We start from the raw sequence: 26664 nt of genomic DNA on the forward strand, positions 1-26664 counted from the left end.
ATACTACTCCCTCGGATAAGCTGCAAGTAGGATTAATTAGCTTTAGGTATAGAAGGGGTATCGGATGAGCCACAAGTAGGATCATCCCTAGGTGTAGAAAGGGCATGAGATTTAAGCAGCTGCCCTCTTGTACCGTTCGGTGAACCAAAATTGCATTCGGTAATCCATTTCTCATGGTAAAAGGCTGGGGCAGGCATTAAGATTCACCCTGTATATTTCTTTATATACATAGTTTTTAACTTGTTTATTATCTCGCTGATTACCAAGATAAACTTTTAATGCTTGCCAAGTACGAACGCATGAAAAGGCAACATAAAGTTGTCCATGATTAAAAACATCTTTGCGAAGATCTATTCCTACTTTGTCAAATATTTGTGCCTGTGACTTATTAATTGTCATCGCAAAAGCTAATTTTATCGTTTCTTCCTCCTCCTTTCTCTATCTTCCCTTTCTTCTCCTTCTTCATACACATAACATAAACTGTCAAAATAACCCTCTTAAATACAAACTGTCGAAACCGCAAGTCGAAGTGAACGACTCGCAACGAGATCGACACACAAACTGTCAAAATAACCCTCTTAAATGCAAACTGTCAAAACCGCAAGTCGAAGAGAATCGACTCGCAACAAGATCAAAATCGAGTTTCGAGAGAGCCAATCGGCATCGCGGAAAAGCGACAACAATGAACTCGCAACACCTTTTTTAGATAGGGATTATTTTATGAGAAAGTAAAAGTTACGTTACGCTTCGCAATAAAATTAATAACACCACTCACCGAAAGCGATCGTCACTAATTTAGCGGATGTGAACGACAGATAAATTCCATAAAGTGCGCCGACATGTAGGACCGAGCAAATCGCCACGCTTTCCCAAACAATCTGTCTAATATATTTAGGTTTTTCCTTGGGCTCCTCGATCATTTGCGACTCGGCAACAATATCACCCTCAAATAATACTCCTGTTGGTGTTATATTTGGCGCCATTTTTTCGAAAATTCTGTATGTTTCATTAGTTTCATTAGTTACATACTAATCTTATTTGTTTCTTGAATTATTTATATCGCTATCATGAAAAAAAGAGGTTTCTACTACAACAAAAACCTATTAGCCTAGCAAATTAACAGCCGTAATATACGGATAGGTTGCTATGTTGCATTAACTAAGTCGCAGAGCTGCGTAAGATTTGTAATTGAGCGTAATAAAATTGAATGGTATAGCACAGTAGATTTGTTAATACAGCAAAGATGATTCTTTACTACAACCAATATAAAATATAGCTTAGTATATGTAACTAATCTTTTTGCTGTTATATAAAAGAAAATTTGCTTCATTAACAAATGCTGTTTTAGCTAAACTGTTAGTTGTTCCAGCAATTGAAATTAGGTAATATTTATTCTACAATTATTATTTATTATTGCTGCATTGTCTACGGGTTGGTGCGTGGTCGCAATAAGAATATTGCTTTTCTTAGAGGGAACGTCTCAATCGCTTTAATTAGATTCTATCTACTAAACTTGTGTTCCTCCTGCTCTAGCCTGTCCTGTCCTTCACCCCTAGCGCCGTCTGACGTGCAACCACTTAAGGCGGGAATAATACTCAGCACAATTACACAATACTTACATGTAAAGAATATCGTAGCACTGTAGCACGTGAACAAGATCGTAGCTGCAAACACAGTACATAAAGAGTTTATATTGCTGATTTGCTGATTGTTGAGTGTGTCCCGCTTCACTTATGATACACAAAATTCATCATTTATCCTTGTTATTTACCCGATATTACATAAAGATAGATGGTGCACATCATGCGTGAAACGGAACGCACCTGTTGTGATGTGTAGTCTTATTCATTAATGCCTCCTTTAAACAAAATATTTTTTCTCCTTACCGTCACTATTTTTAAACAAAATACAATCTTCGCATTGGCCCTTTTTCAGATAAAATTTTAATAACTTACTACTGTTATAACTTATGAAGTTTTTCCGGATAATACATACGTTATCGAGTTGATAACTAACTTTTACGCTGTAACGTTGTTATTGCAGGTGGCATCAATCCGCAGACGTTTTATACCCCACAAATTTTTTAAAAATTTTCCTTGTTTTGATCATAAGCCACGGAAAGAAGGAGAAAACAAAGGAGAGAAAGACAACGAAGATATGTAAAGCACGACTTCCTCGTGATTCAAATTAAGAGTTTTCTTTTCTTTTATGCTATCAACGTATAAGAGACATGAAATAGATAATAAAAGAGTAATATGGTTTTTTTTTTACTTCAAAATACGTTCCTGTACAAAATTAATGTAGCAATTTGAAAAGGTAGAAGTCAAATGAAAACGTTTATCTGATACTTTAAATAATTTAAATCGATATTGTTAATTTCTGCTGCGTCAAAATGTGAGAGAGAGGGTCATATTTACATAAATAAATGTCTTTAGCATACAATTTCACATTATGGTGTAAAATCTCATTGCTGAATACAATGCAATATACGGATTAGAGCTCCTTACCCAAGTAGAACATATTAGTCATGAAAATACCAAGATGACATAATTTTTTGATCATTTGTATGCATCATGGTGACGTCAACATCATGTTCACTTTTATTTATTTTACAATATGTGAACAATATTTTTTACAAACTTATAAACAATATTTTTTACAAAAAAAATTTTATCCACGCTTCTTACTCGTCAAAGGTAAGGCCTGTTATACAATATGTGATGAGTCAGAATCTAATATCGCGAGTCGTTAGGGTCATCGCACAAAAATTGCATAGCTGCATATGCATAGCATGAAAACCGTTTAAACTAATAAACATCGGGCATTGATTTGCCGTATTAATTTACATAACATGCTTATTGATCTAGATGGTCTTGTGCTATACATATGCAGCTATGCAATTTTGTGTGCGATGGCCCTATGTCACATGTTGTATATCAAAGGTGAGTATGACTTGTAATTCTACACAATAGAGCTGCTACGTTACAAGTCGCAACAGGAAATACGGTTAAGGTGGCTGTTGCATAAACCGATCAAAGGATGAAAAAATTGCAATTTAAGTACCTATGTTGTAGTTGTAAGTTTTTTTTTCTATCAGTGCGCGAAATTTCAGACCCGGTTGCCGATAAAATAGAAGGAAGAAAAATGTTGAAGTTGTACTTTTTAATATACATTGTATAAGGGTTGTAGGCCGATCACTCGCAGAAGCATTTTGAGGGTTAATATTATTTTATAGAGAAATAGATCTTTACAAAAAACGAGATAAACATAATAAATGTTACAAGGTTTCAAACGCGCTATTATAACAGCGCATTAATCTAATCGTGCTGCAACGTGCTGGCGCTCAGGATTAGGTGTTAGGAGGTGTCATCTTTTTTACCGATACATTCGAATATGTATAAGTGCTATCGTACTATTTCACTCTGCAGTTAGTAAAACAGAAAATACTTTGCATTGTGTCGGTATGACAGGTTTCTTGACTAAGAAAAGTCTCTTAATTATTACGCGATTGGGATTTAATAGGAGTCTTTTTAATCTCGCACATATGAGAATATATAAAAAAGAATAACCCACCCGAATTTTGACACATAAAAGAAATCAAATTATTTTGTACATCGCCTTACTTACATACTCTAACAAAGTGGCCAATATTGACCACGTACCCCGTTGTATTCAATATTCTCTCGTCGGGCCAGATTGGACATACCTTTCGTTACTCCTAGCCATACAGTCTGGTCATTTTGACCAGAGATCAGGAAAAAAGAAAACTCCTTCCATAGTCGGTTTGTTATCGTCACCGACTGATATTACGTGCGATTTTAATTATATGCGAGCGTCGATCGTATCGAAAATTACACGACTACGAGAAGTTAATTAAAAAGAATTTTAATTTGAAAAAAATTGCTGCATAAAACTAATTAAATATATTTCTACTTCCGTTATTTACTCCAGAGTATTAACCGTCTCTTCGTGACTCGATCTTTGATTTCAAAATTCAAGTATAGATACAGAAAAGACTTTATTTCGCGTTATATTAATTTTAATTGTGTTCCGCGATAAATTAACATTTCTAATATGGATGAAATTAAACAAGTACTAATATCTTGGAAATGTTTTTAAAAACCGATCGCGAATGTATGAAAATGCGTATAAATATGCATGTTGTTCATGCAAGACGCATCTTGAAGGTGTATCGCGAGATACATATACAGAATAAATGACGGGAGACCCAAAATTAAAGAACCTTCTTGCACGATAGATATTGATATTGTAATTGGATGTTACAAGTAATCAATAATCGCTAATAATGTATAATAATAATTTGAAATGTTTCAGCGTTCTCGACAAAATATTTAGAATAAAATCTTACGTCATAAAAAGATTAATTTTACACAAAATGAAAAATAACATTTACCGTAAAGTTGCTCCGCCGGCGCCTGATGCCTTTTCTTAGCTTCCTCCTCCACTCAGGCTGTCCTCTTCTCCAACAGCCTGTAACATACAATTACAAAATTCGTATTAAAATAGTGTTGAAGAAAAACAATATTGTAGAAAATAATTCTTACTTTATATTCGAACTTTGTATTCAAATATACATTTAAACGATTGTACATCTTCCACAACAGATTTTCACAAATAAACTTTTATAAAATTTTGAATTACTGCTTGTTCTAACTATTTTCTCGAAATTATGGAATTATAAAATAAATGACTCAATAAACCGGAAAAAAGATTAATTTTACACAAAATAGAAAATTACCGTGAAGTTGCTGCACCGGTGCCCGATGCCTTTCCTTGCCCTCCTCCTCCACTCAGGCTGTCCTTTGACACACTCGCGGAAACGATCTTCGCGCGATTTTATACTCCCGGTTATAAAGTCCGCGTGAAAGTATTCTGTTCCGTCAAATTCGCCTCCACTTCGAGTCGACGAGTATTACATCCCAAAAACCGCCAGATCTCGGAAGTGTGGCCATCGACTGGAACGGATATTTAACGAATACTTGTTGAAATGGACTTTGAAAAATCTTTAGTTCGATCATTTAAACGGCACTCCCGAACGCGACGAAAATGGAAACTTTATATTATACGCGCACTTTTGTACATATGATTGTTAGAGAGATTATTCCTTGGCAAGCGATCGATATATTATAATTTTTCGTTAATATTTTATCCGACGCTTCGAGTATAATTTGTTGGCTGTTTCCCAGATGGAGTGCAAATATTCTTAATTTCAGAATATTCCAATCGAATATTCTATACATATATATATATTATATATTGTAGATTATTATAATTAGAAATCGTGTATTCATAACAAAGAAGAATGTTTTTAGAATATTCATCAAGAGTCATTTGACGCCAGCAAATAAATAACCACGATTAAGCAGTTAATCAATCATGACTGGCGATGTGTTTTTAACACAGAAAATGTATTGCGAAAAATATTACTATAGCCAGGGAACCAGGTTCAAACCCTGGCTGAGGTAATATTTTTCGCAATAAATTTTCTGTGTTAAAACACATCGCCAGTCATGGGTCAATCAACTGCTTAATCATGGTTAGTTGAATAAACATCGAAAAATTCAAAGCTACAATTAATCACCCTCGTAATGAAAGATTGATTACGGTTAAACTTTATGATTACAAAAACCTGTCTGGGGTTTAAATTATCATATTATGAAACTTGCGCAACAATAATGATGCATTCTCATGATTTCCGAATTTTTACAGCACACGGTGCACGTGATATCGATCGCGTCGGTTTGCTTATCGTGCGATGCAGGTTAATATAACACAGGCTACTTATCAATAAATCGGTGAATCGATTTCTCTTCCACTTACAATTAAATATAGTATATAGGTTTATTACTCGAGACGCAACACAATTGTCTACCTAGGTATTTGCTCGAATTACGCGATATATACATTAAAAGGCGTATAAAAAAAACATTTTACAATATATACACAATTCTGTATCTTTTAAAAGCCGAAATTAATGTAAAAGTTTTAAGTCTTTCTATTCTTGACCCGTAAGTATTACAGCAAATTTTTAAACGAAGATGTTGAGGTCTATAATTTAAAATCAAATTGAAAAGATTTGTGCGATCGTGGTCAGAAAGGTTTTCCGACGTTTTACAATAAGTTTTCAGAATATTTGTATCATTGCATAGATATTTGTACATATCATTCCTTTGCTTCAATAATGCTTCAATAATGCATCACATATATCTGTGAGCAAAAGCTATAATCTCGCATGATAAACCGTATTTCCGAAATTTATCATAAAACGTCGGATAACCTGCACTGACAAGGAAATCGCAAGAAGTGACCCCTCACCGATCATAACGAATAAGGGTTCTTTCGAAAGGTCATACACTGAGAAAAATGTCCGATTAAATATAATCGGATAATCCAATTACATGATAACAAACGGATATATCCAATTAAATTGTATAATATATCCGATGAAAAATATGATCGGTATTTTAATCAAATTTCATTGGTAACTGCATTTCATCGGATAAATTTCAACGTATGTATCCATAATCTAATCGGAAAACGTAATCGGAAAAATTAACCATCGGAAACACTATTTAATAGATTTATCCGATACAAATTTTTCTCAGTGCACTGAGAGGACCAAATCCGATCGGACCAATGTCCGATTAAATATAATCGGATAACCCAATTACATATAACAAACGGATATATCCGATGAAAGCAATTACCGGTGAAATTCGATTGAAAAATTCCGATCTCATTTTTCATCGGATATACAATTTAATCGGATATATCCGTTTGTTATTATGTAATTGGATTATCCAATTATATTTAATCGGACATTCTTCTCAGTGTGTATGTTGACATTTTTTCGATAGTTGATAGCTAATTTCATTGGAGTCACATGATTTTTATCAGAGAATAATTGATTCCATATCTATTTATACGACTGGATTCTGTTTTCTTAATTTTGTATCCGCTTTGCTTTGAAATGGAAGCTTTGCTCCAAAATTTAATTGCGCGAGATGTGTTATTCGCGAGTTACGTTTCACTTGGGAACCTTTTAATTAATCATGGATGTTCACGGATCTTCATGGACTGGCGCCATCTACAATGGTAAATCCGACTGTGCCAGCACCAATGATGATCACCGTCTGCGATGTTACGAAACGGGGGAACCCGGCGCCGTGTGAAAGCCGTCGCGACGGCGCTCAGCAAGCTCAGTTTGCATTCGTGCGCGCGCTTCGTCGGCAGGTGGCCGTGGATTTTTCTCGCAACATTCCGCCGTGGAACAGTGAGTAGTTCATCCGACACAAAAACAACGACTGACAGACCGATAGAATATAAAAAGACGCGTTCCGCTAAAGGAAAGGTCGACACGGATAAATTGAAATTCGAAAAATTCGAGTTTGCCCTTAAATACGATGGGAAACGCGATGAGTTAAAAAGAAGGGCGTTACCTTCTTTAAACCGTGAGTACTTCTCGATTAGTTTGATGAGTGATATCTCGCACGGGGGAGATAACACGGAGTCTTTCGAGCCCGGTGCCACCAGTCGCAGATGCTGTGCAGCTGATCGGCACGCGTTGTCCGCAGCCTTCGACTCGCGTATTCAATTTACGATCGGTTCGTGAAAAGATACTACGATTGAAAATTGTTCCACGTTCGAAGAAATAACGTCATTGATTTTCCGTCGCCTCCCAGAATTTCGTGCACATGTATAATAAAATGATAAGCGGCTATATACGTTCGCTTGAATCACTGAATCTGAATCGACTTTAAACTACAGAGGGACTCGGGTTTTGTCGAGTGGACGTTATCGTGAACGTTATCGCGGACGGTCTATAAAACCGTCTACAGCCGCGATAGCCTGTTAGATTGTAGATATTTTGCACGAGAGAGAGAAGAGCGAGAGTCGCGTTATATTTTGGTAAGTGTCCTTCCGCTAAATGTGTTGTTCCCAGAGCCCCAAAAGAATTCTATACACTTACTCTTAGATGTTTGTCGATAGATATTTACGTATTTGACGAATGCTCACGCAGTCGATGTTATATCAAAATAATACCCACGTGATATCCATTGAAACACACCAAATGTTGTTTTATTAACGAAGAACATTGTATTGTTAACATACTGTGTTATACAATTATATTTTAAAGTCAACGTTGCGTGAAACGTCCGTGGATAAATCATAGGTGATTTGCGAGATCACGTACTACGTCGCGGGAGCGGCTTCAATCATATGTTTTTTTTAATTCATTGCATTACATCGTTATAATCCATTTCTGATCCGACACCGTATGTCTTGTAAAATTACCGTGCAATTATTAATATGACGTGTATGGCAGTATATGTGCGAGATTGCAGGCTAGCGATAATAATATTTATTCGTGAAGTAGACTCAACAAAATAAGAGGAGATACTAATGAGAATTGTGAATGACATTATCGAACTACGTAAATTCGTTCATCCAAAGTAAATGTGATATCAAACTCTTCTTATTGTAACTTAGAGATAATTTAATTGTAATAAACAATTAGGCACAGTTAAATGTAGCTCATAAATAAGATTCCATTTCTTGGCTTTTTAAGAGAGAAACAAGAGAGAGAGAAAGAGAGAGAGAATCGATCAAATCTCAGTTAACTTTAACGAGTGTTCATGGGCATAACCCATATTTAACGAACGTCACTTTGAATGATTGATATTGTGTTTCATGAAGAGTCAATGATTTCATAGATCTACTTCAATGATTAATTGATATGTAAATTATTCTTTTCATTGTATGTCTTCGCTTTATTCCAAATTCTTTTCGAAACACCGCGAGAATTTATGAATTATATTTCAGATTTCTCACTTCAGACAGACGTATCATTATTTATTTTGAAACTTTTTATGTCATTGTATTGCCTGCGAGAAAGACTATACCTACGGTATATACATTAGTTCTTGCAGAAAATACAATAACATATAAGTCGCTACGATATTTTAAATACAAAAAAAAGAAATTAATCAAGTAATTTGACATTAATTGATGCTAACCAGGAGTCTTAATTGATTAAAAAAATAATATTAAGATAAATTCATTATTAATTGTTTATCTCCATTAATTTTGAGAAATTGCCAATAATACATCTTATATAGCACAGCAAAAGTGTAAGAATATTGTGGCGATATTTCATTGCAAAATTGGAATATTGCATAAACGTTATAAACGCTTTCAGAGATTTACTACGTAGTATTGCAAAATAACATTAGAGTATAATATATATGCAATATTATTTTACACAAGTCGGCATAATAGCTTTATTAATTGAATTTTAATCTTAAAACAAGTAACATAAACGACATAATTTCACATAAAATCATACATTAGTACGCAAATGAGAATTTTTGCCTTTTGCAAACTTATTTATACTTGTACGTATAATAATGTATACATGTATTCTCATAATTCATAACTGTAATGCGTTCTAAAATTTTATATTTTTCTAATTTATAATTTTTTTGTACATTATCTGTTGTACATATTTAAAAATTTCGTTTTTTTTTCTTTTGGTAAAGATTCCCTGACATATTATACAGTTTTCAACAGAGAAAATTAAATGTATATGATAACATTATATAACACTGTTCTTATATATTTTTTAAATAAGAAATAATTAGGAAAACAACTTAAGAAGAAACTGTAACAAGTGCATTATCGTTCTATTATTAAAATATTATTCATGTTAATAAAACTGTAACTCAAATTCTCAATAACTTCATTTTGTGGTCTCGTTTTAAAAATAATAAGTCAAAACATAATATTTTTAAAGTTATAGATTATTGGAAAAAACATGTACAAAAAGTATTTGAAGTTTGATGTAAAAATTATACGTAATTTGTAAGTAATAAGTTCAGCCAAATAGCAAAATAAACACCTTCTGCTATATAAAATGATTCAAAAGTGGTTTACAATATTTTTTAAGTGTTGTTATAACATTGTTCAAACTACATTGCAAATTTATGTTTATGCAATATTTCCATTATACAATATTGCACTGTAATGTATGATATCGCAACGTTACTGCAATGTAGCTGCAAACTTCTGTGCTGCATTTTCAAATTGATTTGACGCACAATAAAAATTTTTTCCGACATCTCGCAGCGCGATTTCTAACAGCGCATTTTCGTTATACATCAAATACGTTAGGGTCACACGTGTTTAGCACACTCAGCTGTTTGTATATTACTTTACCGTTATCTTCACCTTGTGTAAATGTAAGATTCAGATAGGTACGTGGAAATATGTATTTCTCCCCTGTTTAATGTTTCATATTTCATATTTCGAGCACTTATTGTTATTAGCCAACTTCTGAACAATCTTTAAGTTTATCGCACGTTCTTCATCATTTTAACGTTACCTCTAACGTGACGTTAATCATGGTTACTTTATCAGCGCGTGACCGTGACATTTTTTTATATTTTCGTAGAATTCACATTGAGTCGAAATAAAATATACACGGGGGAACAATATTTTTGCATGACAGTTTAACTAATGTTACATTAGTCATCGTCAAATTTATCTTTTTAAAGATCGGAATCACTTATGTGGCGAAATGGATAGTTAAATTATTGATAATTTCTAATGTGGTTAATCAATAAAATAGTTGGTTTGTATTTAAATATAGACATGTAATTTTATTAATTTTACATATTTACGTTCTTGTTAGTGATAATTCTCTTTATCTATTTTTTAATTTATCTATTCTAATATAAACATAGTTTTTACCAAAATCGGTGATTTTTGCCAAAACCGAGAAACTCAGGACGTATTTGAATTTCCATTGCGATCTATATTCGTCCTTGAAACGATGTGTTTCATTCTTGCTGAACAAGTGACATTTTGATTTATAATTGATTTTCCTATCGCTTTTCCGAGATGCTAATTAGCTGTCTCGCTTGTGCGATATGACATGCTTCAGTCGTGTTATTTGCAGCTGTCAAACCATGCAAACTTTTCGAGAGAGCAAATGGCGCGCGCGAAACGCGCGTTTGTGTTCTTTAGGTTTAATGAAAAATCAAAAGAACATTACTTGATAATTGCAAGATTATCGCTCAACGTATTACCAATTTTGCTTGCGAAAATTTGTCTCTACATTTAATTGATATACATTGCAAATCTGTCACTCCATAAGTTCAAAAGTTCAACTTTATGATAAAAAGTTTTAATTGGTATTTATCAACTTCATGTTACTAACAATAAGCCATTTAATTATTATTTGCAAAAGAGACTTGTCATGTATAGTGATAAGACGTATATAGTTACATTGTAGCTCTGATTTAGTGGGAAATAGATAAGGAAGTCTTATCTTATTCACAATTTTTTTAACAATTCTGTCGATGGAAAAAATAAAAGTTTTTTCTTAATTTCTCCTACATACACGCTGTCCGAACGTGTCTCGCATGATTCATCGCTATCGAAGGTTTTAAGGCGTTTTTTAAACTGTGACGGGTACTCATTTGTCACGTAATGTATGTAACACATACGTAATCTGGGCGTGGATTGAAATACGAGATTCACCGCATGAATGCGCACTTCTTCCTAAACCTGCATGTTATACTCAATTGTTAACCCTCGAGCCCTAGCAGTAGCATTTGTTCGTTGTTTAATATCTATTCAGTTAAAGTTGAGAAAATACTTCTAACAATTTAATTATTTTATCTCCTTATAGAATATATATTTCTTAGAAATAAATCGATTTGAAGAACCGATAAAAATACCTGTATATCATTCTGACTATCACTCTAGGAATCAATTTATACCGTAGGTTTTATTAAGCAATCGCACATTTTTTTTATATCTCATTCGTTGTAACAATCGTTGCCACTATGATAGTTTCATATTGCATTTCGTGGTTTCATGTTTCAACGACACGATGGCTCCTCTGTGAGACTCCCTTCTATATTATTTTGTACTAACGTCAGAAGCTAGACTGTTTGGGACAAGCGGTAGAAAATTCTCGGTAACGAGGAGTGGCAGGATGAAGAACGATTCGACCGTGAACTATAAATTCCGGTTAAACACAGTCGGGCACAAATCAAATGAAGACAATGCACCGAATGGATGGATTAGATCGTCTCGTGAATTGTAGAATGAATTACCGATCGTCGCGACGGTGCCTGTTTTTTTTTTATAACTTTACGCGTATCGACCGCAACTATTACGAGAAATTGCGGGACAGAATTCTTCACGATATTCCATGATTATTTACAGCTTTTGTTGTACTCCGTCACGAAAACTTTAGCGCACATGCGTTTAATTATCCTTCTTTGCATCAAAATCCAATTACCGCATTGTTCAATCGTTCGAAAACAATAAAAAAAAATTTGATTTGTTATAATATAATCGTCACACATATATTTAGATATATTTAATGTCATTTCTTTTATATATCAGAGATACACACAAGAGATATTCCTTCACATACTTATTATAAACTCTCATGACGAAAATACTGTTAGATGTACGTACGTTGTTTATCTCTCGGTTCATTCACTTTTTACGCTGAGTATTTTTGATATGGTAGAGACGAGTTTAAAGTACATTGCAAAATTGATCAATTGACTGATCAATTCATTACTATTGACTTTAATAATCGATACGCATCGCAGTCAGGCGTCTCGCTTTAAATAATCATCTAACATCTAGTAAGATGAATAATATTCAAACTCACGAAGTAATAATACGTTTACTTATAATAATTACTCTTTCTTCCCTCTGTTGCCAGTCTCGCCAGGCTGTGCTGATCACTTTTGCCAGATCACAATCAATCGAATTATTTCTATTACCTACTACCTCTATTACTAGACTACATTGACACTAATCATTGCTATTTGTAGTCTTTGACTTTAATTGGTTGTACGTTTACGCCAATTAATTTGTAATTTAATTAATGTAATGCTTTAGACTTAATATAACTAGGAATTAACTTTAATACTTTACGTCATCTAAATTGTACTGAAAACCGGAGGAAAATTTGAGGAGTTTAAGATGTAATAAAAAGGACGAAAGAACTTTTTTAAATTTTGTTATCTACAATAAAAAATATATCTATAGACGCAAAGAAATTATCTATTCTCATGCGCGTAATATATTCATGTTATCGTATATTGCTCAAGAAATTTCAACAGAGGCTTTTTAATAACAAGCAGCCAATTTTCACGAAAGATAATTAATACGCAGTTGCGCTATATGTTTTGCTCGTTTGCCCAATGGTAATTTTTAATCACTATCAAACTTGAGAGACTGATCAGAGCTTATCGGGGAGTGTGGTCATAGCTCTACACAATTACACTTAATTAATTCTCGCTCGAGGCGTCAGTAAGTTCTCCCCTCGCACGACGCATTAAATTAGCTCCTACCGTTCAATTAAGATTAATTAATGCAAGTTCAATTAAGAAAATGGCGTAATGTTTTTACACCGTTACACAAGCAAAATTCTAACATTATACGATAAAAAGAATTGTTAGACGCCATTAGGCTGGCAGATGGTTTCTCAGTCATTACAAGTCATCGGATTGATAATGGCCGTTATTTCGATTGGCGTGATCTCTTGATACTGCGCAAAGAAAACAACGCAATAAGAAAACTAACGCGACTAGAAACCTACAGAAAGATACAGCAAAGATATAGAATTTAAGATTTAACTAGTAGTTTTACATATTTGACTTAATCAACATCTTGATTTGAATTTATATTTTTATTTTATCTATTGAACACTTATTTACTATTTATTCTCGTTTCATTTCCTTCTGGCTCAGATTTCGTTTTTATAGCCATTTATTTATTGTTATGTTCTCCGTATCTCTTTTACACCACTTCAGACTTTAGTCTTACTGTGGTCGTTACGTCGAATGGACGTGCCTTCGAACATAGTTCTCCGAGTGACGCCCAAAGATGGATGTCAGACCTCCGTTTTTAATTCAATATCGAGGACGTAATATTTGTAAGTAAAAAATTTCACTTGGCTCGTAACTTGACTTATGTTCATTTCAAGCTGTAATCGATACACTTTTAAGTTGCAATGTCCTCTAAAAAAAACTTGTAGATTGTTAAATTCCTTGAAAAAGGACCACAACCCGCATGGTCGAAACGTCGGAATTTAACAAATAAACTATCTGCCAGCCTAATGTCGACAATTCTTTTTATCGTTAATTAGCCACTGGCAATTCACATTCTTTCGTTCTAATATTATACCACTAAGACATTACTTCGATCAAAGATGTCTAATAAACCTATCAAAACTGCGGCTACCAAGATAACGCGATTACGGTATTGAAGATAAATTTGTCGATGACACGCCCTGTGGCATACCCCGTGTTGGTCACGCATCGGTTTTCTAATGAAATTATTGCGCTTAGAATCAAGCCAAGTTATTACAATGCCACAACAGGAAAGAACTCGCGTCCTATTGCAGCGAGAGCCACGATATATTTATAGCTCATTAGACTACAAAAATACATGCTTTGTCTCACACGCATGTCGGAGAATAGGAAATAAGATCGCCGTGACGCAACTCTCACTACCCGAGAGTAATTAGAGATAACTGTTCAGTTAAAATTAAAGATATTCCTATAATTTAGAGGAATAATTGTGCAGTTATACACGGAGATATTTTTCAAGAAGTCCAGAATAAATCGCAATTACATTGGTGTGTTATATCGCTACCCGCCTTTGGCGACGATACAATGAGTCATGCCGATTATAATGTCGTTCAATTCGCATAATGATTCATCGTACAATCAGTTCATTCATAGGAAGACTGATACTTAACCGATGTGCGATCAATCCGTATCACTGCCGCGATCGTTATCGTTCGACGATATGTTCGTAGGCACAGGTGTGCGAAATTACAGGATTATCTAAAAAATGATCGCAACAATGAAGAATGGGCAAGGATCGGTTATCGAACATTTCTAAGTTGCAAGCGATAATACGAGCGATGCACACGCTTAATCGTCGCTTTTACTTAATCGACACACGTTCCGTAATTTGCGAGAGCACAAAATTAAGAAATCCGTGAACCTGATCGAATGTAAACAAATAAATTACTTTCGACTGACTGTGGGAAGATATGACAAGTAAGACAGTGCATACAAGTTGAAGAGCAGAATAATCTTTTTACATAGAATTATAAATTTCTACCACGTATGCGTGTGACTAATAGAGTATTTAAAAAATTGTACTTTATGAGTTGTAAACACTTCATCAAGATGGTTCACCGCCAACCGTTAAAAACGGATGGATACAATTCTATAAAATGGTATCGTGACGAAAGAACGCGAACAACTTCTATCTCCATTGATGAGAGAACCTCAAATCCATCTCCTATACTTAGGATCCATGGCGCCACTGACGGCGCATCTCTCTCATCTCCGACGATGTAACGGGTGTGCAGCACAAATGCGTATTTTTTCGATGATAAAACTGTACTGTTATTTTCTCTAATGTAGATGTAATTGATTTGAGTTGTGATTCATTTAAAAAATTAATTAATGTACAAAATAATAGCAAACGACGAAGTACATAATTTAATTTCTAATAATAATTAAGACAAACTCGAATAACGGAGATATATTTTGTTTTTGACTTATTGAAATTAATACTTAAAATCAATATTTCATGGAACATGCACTCGAGTGGATATACGGCTCGAGACGACGTTGCGAGAAGTAGTTCACAAACAATTAAATGAGCTAAGCAAATAACGTAATTGCAAGAACAGGAGGTCAATAGTGGAAAATGAAGTACCGCGTAGTGACAGATACGTCAGATACATGTAGGTACGTTCATCATTGTCAAAGATTGAAAGTATGATATTCGATAAACCGGTGTATATGTGAACGAGAAAATATTGATCGCACGTTTTGTCCGCAATTGTGTCGTGCAAATACCATATAAGTCGCTGCTAAATACACTTACGTTATTAAATCTTTAAAGATTATTTTCTAGTATGCAGAAGTCTAGTATCTCGTTGTGACTCGGGAAAGTTTCGTAATCTCAAACACGTAATATCTTTTTCTTTAGCAATTGTATTTTTACGATACATGCACGTGCATCCTCGATTAATATCGCAATAGTAAAAAGATCAGAAGATAAAAAAGTGTTTACCGATAGAAGACAAGCACAAAATTAAGAGAAAGAATAGCTTGTAAATTAAAAAAGTCACAAACGAACTAGCAGGCAAATGCTGTCTACACTCGTTCAGACAAATGCGCGTTTGGCTCAAAACTTACCACCTCCGTTAAAGTAATTATATTGTGTGACGTACGCATTACATCATCAGAGGACCATGAAAATAGAGATGCCGTACATTTTGCGTCAGACGTCATTTGCTCGAGTGCCACGTGAATGTAAACACTATGTTACTTTTTATTCCCCGCCTCTTTTTACGTTCAAATTGTTATAAAACTGCATTGATGATTAGAACATTGATGATGTATAATTGTTAGATACAACACTACAAAATTGTAAACATGAACAAAGCCATTCATTGAAAATATCTTTCTTCGTTGTTGATAGTCGAGCGCAAATGCCGCGCAAAAATTTCGTCAACAGTTGTGATGTTAGATATATGCACAAGACGTATTCTCATAAACCTCAGATGAATTATCCTGTCATAAAACTGCTTTCCAAATCTATATAAGATAAATTATCTTTATTCTTCGTATTTAATTTATCAAGAAAAATGTAGTACGGATTAATAATAGTAAATATATTTAATAATTCCTTAAAGATACAAAAGATGTTAAAAAAAGTACAAAGAGTGTAAAAAAATTAAAGAGATAGAAAAATGATTTATGTATGTAAAGCCAAGATTTTATCGTCTATGATGTATGCGCGTGCGAATGTTACGCAATGCAAAAAACCGATAGCCATGAGAATGTTTTTGGCACGTTCAGATTCTGCAATTTGCTTACCGTGCTTACAAGTTGTGAATCAACCTTTAGGCTCAGAATGAACCGAATATCTCGTAATGGGGCCGGTTCCGCGCCCACATCCACCAACATAATTAAGCCGATCTGTGAAATGCCTGAACTCGAGACAATGCTTTCTTCCTTGAACAATACTTTCGGCTTTTATATAAAACATGAAGATGCGACTAATACATTTGTCTGTTTAAATTAAGACAAATTTTATATTGTTAATGATTTATAAAGTTTTATTATAAGTAATTTATGAACGGGTGCATTTTTAGTATGCGCAATATTTCTTGTTGAAACAAATCAGCTTGGAACACAAAATGTAGATAATTTAAAAATGTAATTAAGAAATCAGTTTTTAACGTAAATCAAGAATGAAAGTAGAAAAAATTCTATTCTTCAATTTTTAATTAATTTTTTTAATATTTAAATCTGAACTGGAATCAAAATTTATTAACCTTATTGTTTTATTGTTATTCAATTTTGACATATCAAATATAATATGTATAAAGTATGCAGAAAGAACAATTTCAACTTTCACTATGTAATATTATTTTTATCAAACACGTATATTATTACGAACTGTTATTTATAGGCTTAATATGCTTTTAATCATAAGAAGTATTATGAAGCTTTTCGCTTATGGTATATAGTATGTTGACCTGATATCCTATAAGTAATGCGAGTAAACACCATTAGTTTAATGAGAAATAGCTTGAGTAAATGCAGCCGACAAGACGGATATTAAGGAATCCTCGATGACGTCTTTCAATGGCTTTAACTTCACGCGTTTCTATTCAAGGTGTTATTGCGAGCCCACTTAAATATTGTCTACTATCGAGTTTCTTTGTACACGTACCGATCTATGATCAATTTATTTAATTGCAATGAATGAGTTGTCAACTGCTGACTTTAAATTTTCAAAAATAAATTGATGTTGATATGGGTCATGTAATAAATTAAATAAATTCATGTAATTTGAGTTATGGGTGCAGAGAAATACGTGCACGTAATGATACATATCGTTATGATACACACGTAATGATACAGTTATACATATCGATGTTTAATAAATTATTATAATATAAAACAATGCCATTAGCATTCCGAGAATAACCGCGGAGATTGCCGCATATTCGCCGTTACGAGATGTCTCGTCGTCAAACTTTAATGCGTTTCATTTAGTCTTGCAGTGAAGAATGAAATCAGTTGGTCAAGGTTTTCAAAGCCGTATCTTGTATAATGACTCGTGGTCATGACAACCATCGAAATACTCTTAACTCTTGCATATATTCGAGAATTGGCGACACGCTGCTACGAAATACAATGATCGTGTTTTCCAGTCGTCGGGGGCACTGATCGATCGAATACCGACTTCGGCGAAGAAAGGGGCTGAAAGAAAGGACGGGAAACGTGCGAAAACGAGGGCACTTTCTGCTTTAAATGTTTGCTAGGTACAGGCAGTTTCAGATCGGCTTTACATATCAGCTGAAAAATGGTTTAGCGTTTTCAAAGACTATTGCGCGGGAATTGCTACCTTAATATTATTAGAAGGAAATTATGAGCATTATATAAGATAACCTTTGATAAAATTTTTATATATTAACATTAACATCGGGGTTTTAGCGTGTAACGAAGACACACATAATGAAAAGAGAACACAGCTTTATTGTAAAGTCACAACAGGCAAAAAAGAAAAATGTGTTTGTAATTAATCGTCCTGAGTGAGACTGTGACTGACGAACGTACGTGACCGAGAGCAACGAACTAACTTAATTAACACTAAAATCGAAACACACCTTCTCTCTCTCCACGTATTTATACGCCAGCAAACGCCATGTATCCTTACGCCTGCATACCGTGTATTCATGCGCCTGCACGGAGACTCGATAAACAATTAGTCCTGACAATTAATATTTAGTGTGATGAATAATAAATTCATTTTTCGTATGCAATCATCTATTCTTATTTTGATTTGTTATTATTTATTATAAAAATATCTGTTTAGGACTACAGCGGATTGTAAATACGACATTTTGTTCAATCACGTATGACAGATGCGTGTGTCCTTCTAAAACTCAATACTAGTAGGAAATTGTTTTCGAGTTGAAGTTTGTCACTCGATCCATCGATTCCCTTGTTATCCTCGAAATCTGACATTGACGCTTAAAGTAACCAATTATCAACAGATATTGTATCAGCGCTGGATAATCTAAGGAGAGATTGAAGAGGGTTTTAATTTTAATTAATTTTCTCCACTATCAGTTGGAGACCATCCAAAAGAGAGGAAAGATATTACAGCGAAAATCGGAAAACGTATTATTTGTTTCTGGTATATTTTGCTAATATTAGAGAAAGCTGATATTCTTGTTAGTTTTGACAAATCATCAAGTATCAATTTCTTTTTTGATACATATAATTTTAAGGATTGCAACACATTACTGTTGTTTTGTGATATAATTATAGTAAATTATAATTATTTTAAAATAATAATATAAGAAAGAGTAGCGCATTTAATGCATAATTAATAATGTAGTAATAAATTTTCTTGATTATATTATAGTCAAGCTATGGGTTATAAACAGTACTATTAAAAACATACTACATTCGTATGCGTTTAAAGCATTACCACTGCTTACACGTTTAGAGAGTTTTAAACATTACAACAGTAAGTGTTTTACTACACTGTTATCATTTTTTGCAAATTAGCATACCAAGAATCGTTCGTCGGTATCTCAGTGCATTAACAGAAGTTGTACGTTTTTAGTTGTCGTTATTTTGTTTTGCAATAACACTTGGCATTACAAAATATCTTTTTCTCTTGAGGAAAGTAAATACATGTTTCTTACATTGCTTCTAATCAATTATACTCCGGACAATATTAATTATGTCCTAATAATATTAATTTTATTTTGCTAATGCTGTCATTCAAGTGTATTTTTATTATTAAAATATTAAAACGGTGAATGACTGCCCTGACACAACATGTGTTTATTGTTAAATAAACAATTACATGTACATTTCTCGTTTTCGTATTATTTATATACGTTTTTGATATTCGATTGATTGATAAATGTTACGAGAAATATTGATCTTTTATCTATTTTCGAATATGTGGATTAACATAACGTGACTTATGCAATTAATATGTTAATTGTAAAACTATTCGCAAGCAAATAACATGTTATAACGCACATATTAGGTCGAGGATGTTTTTGCAGATTTTGCGCCTATCGTTGTTAAGACAGCGTGGAAAATGTTTCCGTGGTCGTGCTAGGCTGATTTACAAACGGAGATATACGTAACGTGTTAACGAGACGTAGCCTTGCCATAATTCACATAAATTCGTATACTTTTGAAGCTATATTTACCGAACTTGTGCCAGTTGATTAGCGCGTCAGGAATAACACTGGAGTACACCAGATGTTCTGCAAATTTAAGATAATTCAGTTTCAATATCTGTAATTAAAAATTGATGTTTATCGAATGGTCAAATTTAAGACAATTCAATTTCAACATCTGTAACTGAAAATTGGTGTTTATCGAAGATCAATTTTCACTACAACGTACAAAACTGACCAACTATTAACTATGCCATACTCGATACAAAAAATTAATAAATAAATATATGATGAAAGATAAGACAAGTGATCTAAAAATAAATGATTTCTTTAGATAACAAGTTTCAAAGAATACCTGGAAACGGATAATCTTATCGCAATGCGAACCGAATGGTGTTATCAGCAATCAATACATAATGTCCTAGAACATGCATTCTACTTGCTTTTATCACAGAATATTCATACTTGAATAACGTGGAATCATTAAAGTGTAAAAGTAAACAAGTTGTTCTCATTTGACCTTTTGGCAAAAGCTTAGAGTTATTTTAATATCATCAGAATATTGTTGAGAAAAAGATATTAGCTGATTTGTGCATTTGTTTTTATTTTAGATCTCTGAAAAGGACCATCCTACATTATGAATCGACTTAAAATTTCGATTTGCAACATCTAGGTTGGCTCGTGTCGACTTTGCACAATTTGCATTATTGCGATTGGCACACGGGTATTGACCAATTTTGTAAAAGCTACTTGAAATGCGGAGCAACCGTTGAATCGATTCATTGCCGGAAGATCAACGTGATTGTTGGTGTACGGCAGGCGTTTTTGGACGATCACAAGGAGTTCAAACAAAATACGTTTTTGATACAAATGTCGCCAAACGAAGAAAGGATACCACTAACAATGTATCCCAAGACAAAGACGGATTCTGACATAATGCAGGATCGATTGGCGAACGGTGAAACAGTGAAGAATGGTGAAGCGACGACTCAGAAGAACGATGAATCAGCGATCGAGTACGTGCCGAGGATAAAGTGGCTGGACCTCGGCGCGCAAATCTTTATACACGGTGGTTGTCTCTACGGATTGTATTTGGTCTTCACGCAAGCGAAATTACTTACATCGCTATGGGGTAAGTGTATATATGCGTTTGATTTACTGTCAATTGCACCAATTTTCGTGACCTCAACATTGTAATAGGAATATTGAAGACGAAGCGAATACACCTTACATATTTTCCAGTACAGCTTCATAACTTTGATATTATATAATAGATATCTCTTCGTTGGTCTTTAGATTGTACAATGTGCATTTGAACAAGTCATTTGAGAGCTTTGGGATGCCAAATATAGTCTCGGTATTGCTTATCAGGTAGACGGAGATAAACTTTTATAATCTACGAACAGCAACGACTTAGTTTTGTAATTTTATTGAAACATTTAAATTTACATGTTAGCTAGTATCGTTTCGTACAATATAGAATAAATAATACTTAATATTATCTTATTTATTGCATGCCATATTTTGTTATACATATAATGTAATTGATCTTTTAAAAATAACTTTCTCATAATGTTATTTCCAAAATTTAATTTTAATAACTCTAGTATTTAATTGCAACACATGAATCAATGTTAGATTGCTTTATTCGCTACCGTGAAATAATCCTTGAAATATGAGAATGTTGGGAGTAAACTTTGATTTACGATAGCGTAAAAATGTAGGTCGTGCCGGTAATTTCGCGTCATTTGAGATAATCACAATAATATCAGCACTGTAATTCTGACGCTGTAACACTTGACCGAATACTATACCGAGGATTGGTTTACCTTCTATCTGCGAATCTATTGTTTCTTTCAACATATTTTGCAACGCGTGCAATGTGAATAGATGAGAGCACGCAATCCATTCGAAATTATATCGCTGCGATAATTTATAAATGTCCTAACTTGTTTTTATCTGAGTTTTTCTCATTTGAGATTGAAATCTTGATAGTTAAGAGAGAAAATAATCATAATAATTATTTTTATTTTATAAACAATGCAAGCATCGGTACTGAAAATTTCTCATGCCGTTTCTCTGTACTTTTAATACAAATTTGAAATTTTTTTTATTTTACCGTGTTATAAATATAAATTGAGATCGTTTGCCAGTACAGGCACAAAAGCCGGCGTTAAGCTTCATCATGCATATGCGAGTGTCAAGACGCTTGAAATAAATTTGCGTCATACACTACCGAGTACAACTTACCTATATTTCACGGGTGGAATCACACACGCGGTATTGGCCGTGGAAAATGGGTAGCAGAAACGTACGGGGGCTATGGCTATGAAAGTACTTATATGAAGCTTGATAATGGGACGGGTTATGCGAACGCAAGTATTTGCGTTCGATGGACGTTTAAACCCGGCACTTACATCAAATCTACGGGTATTGAATCCCATAAAACGGAAGCATAAACCGCGATAATGATACCGCATCTCGGATTTCTGCATTCGTGGTTACATAGCTTCGCGACACGATGAATATATAATGCCTCAATCCTTAAGTTACAATCTAATGAACATGATAAAAAACGAAATAGATGTTATATATAGATTTAGTTAATTTATTTATAAATTTATTACCCAACTTATAACTTACTTTTTCATTTCACGAACCTTGAAAATTATCTATCTTTGTAAGAAACCAATAAAAGTACAAAAAGATGGTATGTAAGGATTTTTAAATATAAAATAGACTTAGATAAACTTTTTGTTAAGACTAATAAATGATATCGCAATTCAGCAAATAATTAAAGATTGAATTAGATATTTCAATGTAGCAGCTTTATTTTAACTATCCGAATGTGTGTTTCTTAGAATATTTCAATGCCTGTATCTTTTATGATTGCAGTGTTTGTGACGATTTATACATCTGGTTTTGGCATTACGGCTGGTGTTCATAGATTATGGTCACACAAGGCATACAAAGCGAAATGGCCTCTGCGTTTACTTCTAGTCTTCCTCTTCACGATAACAGGACAAGTATGTAAACTCTTATATATCAATAAGTTCTCTATTACTATTCAATTATTATCGCTGTCACACATACAATATATTTGTATCAAAGATTATTTATAACACATAAATGATTTTACGAAATAACTACCTTAACAATATTCTTCTTGTGCAGAGAGATGTATACACGTGGGCGTTGGACCACAGGGTACATCATAAGTACAGCGAAACCGATGCCGATCCCCATGACGTAAGAAGAGGTTTCTTTTTCGCTCACGTAGGGTGGCTCTTTACGACACCTCATCCTGACGTTGACGCTAAACGTAAGGCGGTCGATGTGAGCGATCTAGAAGCGGATCCCATAGTTATGTGGCAAAAAAGGCAAGGGGGCTTTACGGTACTCATTCATTCACTTCATTTACTTTCTCTCAACCTGGCAAAAAAGAAGAAACAAGGAAAAATAAAATATATCAAAGACATCTTTTTATCGGTTATGTTTATACCATTCAGAAGATGTGCATGTGATTTCTTTATAATATAATTATATTATTAATTTTATATCGATCTATCTGTAGGTGGTACGTACCTCTATTTGCTCTCCTGACCATCGCATTACCGGTGGCGATTCCTTACTACTTCTGGTCAGAGTCGCTGTGGATCTCGTTCTGGGTAAACTTCAATCTTCGCTTCTGCATAAATTTGAACATAGCCTTCTGCGTTAATAGCGTGGCACACTTGTGGGGACAGAGACCCTACGATAAGTACGTATTAAATTACGAATCTATCGAAAATTATCTATGACAGGATTGTTAAAAAAAGGCAACTATTTAATTTGATGAATTTTTCATATAATATGGAGAATTTATTTAAACATTTGTGCCCTTTAAAACACAACTCGATGATTTACTCGTAGGAGCATCTCGCCAGTGGAGAACATCGCGGTGTCGATCGCGTCGCTTGGCGAGGGATATCACAATTACCATCACGTGTTTCCGTGGGATTACAAGACGGGTGAACTCGGTGATTACCCGTTCAATATTACCACCGCCTTCATCGACGTATTTGCACGAATCGGTTGGGCGTACGATCGAAAGTATGTAACGTCAAGTATGATTCGTCGCAGGGCGCATCGATGTGGCGACGGAAGTCACGTCTGGGGCTACGGTGATGTCGACATCTTGAAAGAAGATCTATCAGAGTTGGATGTGATGGATAATCACGAGTTGTGAGACTGAAAACTCGAGTCTTACCCCGTATTCTCTAGGATAGATCAGATAAATACGTAGAGGCATTTCCTAATACGTCACACGCGGACCATTTGTGGAAACTTTTGTAAAGATTCCAGTTAAAATAATACGAAGAATTTCAATCTCTTGTAACTTTGAACCTCGTGTAACTTTAAGCTTTACATAAATTGTTGTATAACATTGGGAAATGTTTATAATGGTTAGAATTAAAAAGGTATGTGAATCGCAAAATAATTGAGTAAACTGTAAAGTACAAGTGGCTCCTGATTATAATCAACGATTAATAAATCAATTCTTTTAATTACGACACCTTGAACCATAAAATTTATTAGAGAAAGATTAAGATGTATACATATTGGTTTTTTATTTATTGTACATTTGAGATACAAGATTTGTCAGATTTGTTAAAACATTTGTATGTGGGAATTGTTTGTTATAATGATGATAACAATAAGTTTCATCATGGTAAAGTACATACAGTGGCAAATATATGATATCGATAAATTACAATACAACCTTGCGTAATCGAGGGTCCATTGTTTGGTACAAAGGAAGCTACTGTTTTTTAACAAAATACGTATTATGATACCTTATATAATACGTATATAATCGTTATTTGTTAGTTATATAACTGCATTATGAAAATTTCTATTTTATTGAATGTTAATGACGCAAAGTACAATAATCTAAATAAGAAAGATCGTTGTATATTAATATGTTCTATAGATTGTGATGAGATTGTGTACATTCTTGAAATCCTTTAAACATTTGGCTAGGAGGTAAGATTGGAAATTTGTTGTTTTCACAATTGGAAAAATCGAGGATGAAAATAAAATCAGCATGTTACTAATTGTCATTTTTTTTCGATCAATCTTCTATATATATCGTTTGTTTTGTACATTAATAAAATCTCCATTAATATTCCATTAAAATTTGAAACAATTAATCCTGTGTCAATTTGTTTTTAATATAACTTGTTTTTAAGATTAAATTATTTTACGTTTTAATAATGTGTATTTTTGTATTCTTATAGTTATGCTTAATTTCACACTTTATACTTTAGTATCTGGAAATATCACATCGACCAATTAGCTTAAACAGATCATATAGTAATATTTATGGTGCCTTTTATAAGATATTCTTTTCAACACAGTTCCTATATTGTTCACAGGCGAATCCTATTGTTATACATGTATCCTTAATGTGTTAAATATGTTTTATATTTAATACTGTATATTGAAATATTAACTAAATAATTATGGGATAATAATAAAGTTATAAACGTTTTGTTAAATACGTATGTAAGTATAATTGTCCATAAATATATATATACATATATATATGTACAATAATTATTTGTGTGTTATTGCGACCAGTAGCTAAATTTAAATTTCGGCACATTTAATTATTAAAGTATTAATTATTAAAGTTTGTTTTAATCAACGCATCCAATTCATCGAACAAATGTAAGATATAATTATGTTTAATTTTTACTAGTTTGGTCGACTATAAGATTATATTAAGTTTTTCATTTTCGTTAGAGTTTATCACTGGTGACAATAAGAATAAAATAAGTTAATTAAGTCTATTATATTTGCAAGTTTAAGTGCCTTAATACATTTTTCAATTGCACAGTTTCCTATATTTTCACGTACGATTAACAGGACAAAAATTTTGTTTATAATTTAAATTTAAATCGTTTACAATGTGTATACATATATGATAATTTATGTAATTGAACTCATCTTTTGATTTACGCGGGACTGCGGTCTCAATTTTACGCAATCTCATTTTACGGTCACAAAATAGTTTTTAATCTCTTTTTATAATATTTAATGAAATTATTATATATCAATGAACCAAAAATTCTTTACTTGATTATACTTATTACATTATACTTATTACATCTTTTAACATTTTTAACTTGTGGAAAGCATATTAAGGTAGTTGTTTCGCGACAGAAATGCTCAAAAGTTTCTTCCAGACATGAAAATTAACTTAAAGTAATAATACATCAATTATTACTTTCCAATTAATTTTCTTTATGAATCATTTCGTACTTCTATTATAGATTCGATTTGTATCAAATATAATATAAGAATAATTAGAACTA

General features: G+C 33.3%; 1 protein-coding gene and 2 long non-coding RNA genes across 5 annotated transcripts; 1 reads left to right on the top strand and 2 right to left on the bottom strand.

Moving 5' to 3' along the window:
- Positions 1-903: 903 nt before the first annotated feature.
- LOC105568098 lies at positions 904-2070 on the bottom strand. Its single transcript, XR_001009416.1, has 3 exons — positions 1887-2070; positions 1620-1664; positions 904-996 (listed from the first exon to the last, which is right to left on the bottom strand). It is a non-coding gene; the product is annotated as an uncharacterized LOC105568098 (long non-coding RNA).
- A 2355-nt stretch (positions 2071-4425) lies between these two features.
- On the bottom strand, positions 4426-7536 carry LOC105568100. Its single transcript, XR_001009418.1, has 3 exons — positions 7461-7536; positions 4760-4976; positions 4426-4491 (listed from the first exon to the last, which is right to left on the bottom strand). It is a non-coding gene; the product is annotated as an uncharacterized LOC105568100 (long non-coding RNA).
- LOC105568099 (acyl-CoA Delta(11) desaturase) lies at positions 7204-25903 on the top strand. Of its 3 annotated transcripts, none has more exons than XM_012023492.1 (6): positions 7204-7294; positions 20917-21437; positions 23201-23331; positions 23480-23685; positions 23880-24065; positions 24218-25903. In XM_012023492.1, exons 2-6 carry the CDS (start codon positions 21176-21178, stop codon positions 24531-24533), a joined length of 1101 nt encoding a protein of 366 aa, XP_011878882.1. In that variant the 5' UTR covers positions 7204-7294; positions 20917-21175; the 3' UTR covers positions 24534-25903. The 3 variants fall into 3 exon arrangements, with proteins under 3 accessions (XP_011878882.1, XP_011878881.1, XP_011878883.1); XM_012023491.1 differs by lacking the exon at positions 7204-7294 and adding an exon at positions 7855-7929; XM_012023493.1 differs by lacking the exon at positions 7204-7294 and adding an exon at positions 13864-13987.
- The last annotated feature ends 761 nt before the right edge of the window (positions 25904-26664 follow it).

Source organism: Vollenhovia emeryi, unplaced genomic scaffold (assembly GCF_000949405.1).
Source record: "Vollenhovia emeryi isolate VEMERY1.0 unplaced genomic scaffold, V.emery_V1.0 DF939131.1, whole genome shotgun sequence".
Taxonomy (NCBI): Eukaryota; Metazoa; Arthropoda; class Insecta; order Hymenoptera; family Formicidae; genus Vollenhovia; species Vollenhovia emeryi.